The sequence below is a fragment of the Morone saxatilis genome, unplaced genomic scaffold (assembly GCF_004916995.1).
Source record: "Morone saxatilis isolate NCDOM2014 unplaced genomic scaffold, NCSU_SB_2.0 Contig8, whole genome shotgun sequence".
Classification (NCBI taxonomy): Eukaryota; Metazoa; Chordata; class Actinopteri; family Moronidae; genus Morone; species Morone saxatilis.
In genome coordinates, this window is record NW_023340257.1 from 26,848,721 (window position 1) to 26,853,438 (window position 4,718).

General features: G+C 44.8%; 1 protein-coding gene across 1 annotated transcript in view; it reads right to left on the reverse strand.

Moving 5' to 3' along the window:
- clip3 (CAP-GLY domain containing linker protein 3) overlaps positions 1-4,508 on the reverse strand; it is an 11,860-nt gene extending 7,352 nt beyond the window's left edge. Inside the window, exons 1-7 of the mRNA XM_035680593.1 lie at positions 4,299-4,508; positions 3,542-3,703; positions 3,331-3,449; positions 1,987-2,223; positions 716-766; positions 458-593; positions 1-152 (exon numbers count right to left, since the gene is read on the reverse strand). The exon at positions 1-152 is cut by the window's left edge and continues 2 nt beyond it. Of these exons, the coding sequence (XP_035536486.1) occupies positions 1-152; positions 458-593; positions 716-766; positions 1,987-2,223; positions 3,331-3,449; positions 3,542-3,703; positions 4,299-4,500 (1,059 nt within the window). The 5' untranslated portion in view covers positions 4,501-4,508. The remainder of the gene's footprint in view (positions 153-457; positions 594-715; positions 767-1,986; positions 2,224-3,330; positions 3,450-3,541; positions 3,704-4,298) is intronic.
- Between the last annotated feature and the right edge of the window lie 210 nt (positions 4,509-4,718).

Sequence of the window (4,718 nt, forward strand, 5' to 3'; positions counted from 1 at the left end):
CTCTCTCTCCTTCTCCTTCTTCTCTTTCTCCTTCTTGGTCTTCCCAGCCAGGCGGGAGGCCAGGTCTATGCGGGGGGTTCGGGGGGTGGATGTGACCGATGAAGGTGCCTGATCCACAGCCTTGGAAATCTTTGACACCGGGGCAAAAATCCCTGCAGGGGCAGAAAAAGACAAAACACACTGAAACCTTACGCTAAACTACGATTAATGCAAAGTAGCTTTATTGAGGCTTGCTCTACTGTTATTGGAGCACAGAGCAAAAAGGGGCGGGGCTTAGGAAGGTCAATTGTTGTTAATTGGCCTTTTTCACAGGAGCCATTTTGATTAAATAGTAAACACAGGTGTTACCGATGATACTAATTAAGGCTCTGTTCCATTTGGTTTGCCAACGTACACAACAGCAGCACCCTCCCAATAGTGACTTGATCAAAGGCACCGTGGCAGCAGAATTTGTTACCTAGCTTAGGAGGGCAGATGAAGTAGCGGACGCCGCCCACGCTGCCGTCGTTTTTTCCCTCCGGCTCGTCAAGCTCCACGCCGACCCACTGACCGCTGGCGAACTCCGTAGTACCACAAAACCTTAGAGTGCCGGCCTGCGGGACACACAGAGGGGATCTGAAGTTAGACGTGAACACGTTTTAAATTTGTCATGTGACAGGAAGTTGTTGTCAGTTCAGTTAGTCTACGTTCCGGCCAGCGCCCCGCTCCAACGAACCTGTTTGAGGTTTGCCGCCGGGCTGTCGTCTCTGCTCTGGTCTCTCTGGAGCTACACAGTGAGAACACACTGTTCAGAGCTCATACAGCACGGTGTGAAGGTCAACCATCACACAAAATAACCCCTATCTGTCCGGCAACAATGCATTCACTGGCAAACATCTGGTATTGATATAAATGTATATTTCGTGTTTTTAAGTTGGACCCAAACAGGACAGAAGTGCCTGAGTGTGTAACAGTGTCTCCATTACAGAGTTTGTCCAACAGAGAGCGCTGTTTTAATCATCTACGTCTGTGAATTAAGGTTTTATTTCCACCAAACCAGTGTTGGCGATTGGTGGGAAGACAAACAAAGACGGGGTTGGTGAGTTTTATTTTGGTCTGAGATGCCGGTGTTCTAGTGCGACATCCAGTGGTAAGTACATTTCATATATAACCTTTAAATAAACGTTCACAGTTCTTACTGACTTCACCAGATGGCAGCGGCCATATTTGGGATATTTTGGCTCCATTTTTGTGCAGTGGAAGAAGAGAAACAGCATCCATCTTTTACATGCAATGCCTGTACGTATAACCAAGTGCATGAATGCCTTTGAGGAAAGATTGTCCGAAATTTGTGCTATCTAACCCTGCAGCTGGACTGGAATCCATCTCGCCAGGTTTCAAGCTAAACGTTGGACCAATCAGCGCCCTGTGAGGAACTACTAGCAGCTACAGGCAACTGTTTGCTCGGAAACAACAATGGCTGCTAAAGACGTTAGCTGTTTAGCTGCTAGCATCAGAACTCAGTTATATGGTTCGTTGATCTGATTGGTTCATTCCTCATAGATGGTGATAGACAGATGGATCACCCAATCACCTGCCAAGTATTTCTTGTCCTCCCTTTTCCAGTTTACAGTTTCTAATAACTTCCCAACATCCTTGTGTACCGAACCATGCGGCCCAGTTGGTTTTTATCCAGTTTCATGAATTGTAATGAATTGTGAGTTGAGCGTATTGTTTCAATTCCCTGTTGTCTAAAATAAAGGTTGATTATTAAATAAAATTTTCTGGTTTATTGGCAGTTTCAGCCTGTTATACTGTAAGTTTCTTCCTCTAGAGATGTTTCAATGTGAAACATCCTTTCACCACTTCCATTTTGAGGTTGTTTCTTGTAGTTCTCACTACTAACAAACCTCGCCTACTGGCTTTGGTTTTCAGGAAGCTTGTGTTAAACTTCAGCTGCTTTATAATCCGTCGTTTTTTGCGGATCAACACATTTTCTCCTCTGACCTTCATGTCGTCCAGCATCACGCGCTCTCCCAGCTTCAGCCCCAGTGAGGTCAGCATCAGGTTTCCTGGGATGTTGTCATAGTTGGGCAGCGTGGCTCTGGGAAGGTTACAGCTCAGAGGGACGGCGTCCAGCAGCAGCTGCTTCAGCTCTTTCGCCACCATGGCGGCCTCCGCCTTGTCCAGACTCATGTCCATCGGGTCGGGAACCACGTCTCCTGGGACCAGGCCCTTATCGTTCTACAGAGAGCCAGAGGGCGAAGAAGGGACAGAAGAAGACAAGAGTTATCTTTAGTAAGATCATTAATCACCCTGAAAGTCATGATTCAAGAGTGCAAAAGTACATTTAAGTGCAAGGACAGAATCATGTAGCATTGCCTCCTCTGCAGCAGGTAGCTTGTGGTCGGTTCCAGTGGGTCATTGTTTGGCTTTGATAAATTAGAGCTGGGATCAACGTTAAACTAAAGGCGGTGCCCCTGCTAGGCGGTGTGTGAGTGTTCATTTCTCAATGTGTTACTGCCCACAACCCCGGGACATTTCAGGGACATAACATAACATATTTGGGGGCTTGTCCAGAGGATTTAAGAAAGGAGATTGGTAAATTTACTTATGTTGGTATGTCCAGTGGTCATCATTGTGAGTACTGTTGTCTGGGTGTCCGATGTCTAGCGTTTAAGTGTTAACAGCTGGGTATAAACTACCGTTAATAAACAACTACGAGGGTGGAAGTAACTAAACCCACAAAAACAACTGAACTTTTTCAACTGAAAACCTATATATATGAGAATTTACTAGCATTGATTAATTCTGATCCAAATCTGGAAATTGTAGTGTAAAGTATTTCCACATATTTTGAAATAAACATACATAGTGACCGCCCTCTACTATTTGAAACAGGCTGTTGCACTTGAATATTGCTATTGGCTGATCTGGAGGCAGCTTTCTTCACCAACCATCACCGGCTCCTATAAAACCAACATCTTAACTCTGCAGACTGCAGCTTCCTACGTAGCCATTAGCCTGACACCAAAGAGTTAGCCTCTCTGAGCCGCTAGCTTAGCACCTATTTTTACAAACAGTCATGAATGTGCTTCTAGTGACTAACCTCCAGATCAGCCAACAGCAAAATTAAAATTAAATTGCAATACATACGTACACATGATCTGTGCATTTATAGAGTTGTAACGAAGTATAAATGTAAATGTAGCAAAGTAGAACGTAGATAACTGGCTCAGCAGAAAACAGCAGTTTTAAAAAAGGAACATGAAAAGTATTGGAGTGCCTTAAAAACCCCAACGGATACAGATGAACTATCCCGACACAATGTAAAATAAAGTGTTTCTTTACCCGCACTGTGGGGTTGGCTCCGTGCTCTAGCAGACATTTGACTGCACCCAGACAGAGGTTGGAGGCGGCGATGTGAAGAGCCGTACCGTAGTGGAAATCACTGCATGTGGAGTTCAACACTGCGGAGACAAAAGAAGAAGAAACTTACCTCCGCTCTCCTGAGCTCAAGCTTTGAATATCTGATCGTTCATAATGTGATCCGTGCGAGTACCTCTGGGTTTAGAGGCCTTGAGCAGGACTCGGATCAGTTCTGGGACGTCGAAATAAGCGGCGTAGTGCAGGGCGTTCATGTTGGTCCAGCGGCTCCTCAGACTCACATCGGCGCCCAGAGCGATCAGCTGGCTGCTGAGTCGCAGCGCGGCCGCCGGGTCGCCTATACACACAATGAGGACGACATTAAGACAAGCTCCGGCTTTACAGCAGCAGAAGAGCAGAATCCACAACCACCACCCGCCCCGACGCAGGCAGTCAAACCACTGATCCTCCAATTTATTTTTAAGAATCATACAGACTTAATTGGCTGGAAGAGTTGTAATTGAATTTAATAATTAAAAGATAAAATAACACCAGGCTGAACCTTTAAAGGACCAGTGTGTAAGATTTAGTTGTGTCTAGTGGTGAAGGGACATCTCAGCCTTCCAAGCTTGTAGGAGAAACTACGGTGTCCACCTCTAGTGTATGGTTTGTCCCTTCAGGGCTACTGTAGAAATATGGCGGACTCCGCCACCAGAAGAGGTGGCCTGGGCAATAAAACAGCAGTATGTATTGGCTATAGACATTTAATCAATAGCAGTAAGAAAATAGTTCAATAGAATATTAATAGTTTCACTTTATTTAAAACTATGGTACTTTTACCACTGGTGAACTCCCTCTAGTGGTACGCAGAGGAATCTACAACAACAATACAACAACACCGTAAACAACAGCAAAATTATCATTATTATATTTATATATTATAATTATCTTACCAACTCCGTGTGCTCCGGCCTTACAGCTGTAGTGAAGCAGCGTCATGTCGGTCAAACCGTCGCGGTCGTTCACGTGGCAACCACGCTTCAGGATCTGCGACGCAAAAAACACAAAGGACAGCAGCTCAAACAGGCCATCTTGTTCTAGCTGTTGGACTGTGAGAGAGATACAGCAATGCGTCTCTGTGTGATCGGCCCTCATGGGTTAATTATTTGGAAATTGAGCCTAAACTATCTGCACATGTTGTTCTCTCCGATATAAACAGTGACAGTGAAGTCGTTCCAGTGTGCGCTGGTTAATTTACGTGTTGACAGTGAATGGGGAGTTTAATTTACAAGAATATATTTATTTATTGTTTCGTATATTTGAACTGACTTTATTATCGTAACATCTGTAGAACTGGAGGATCTGTGTTAGAG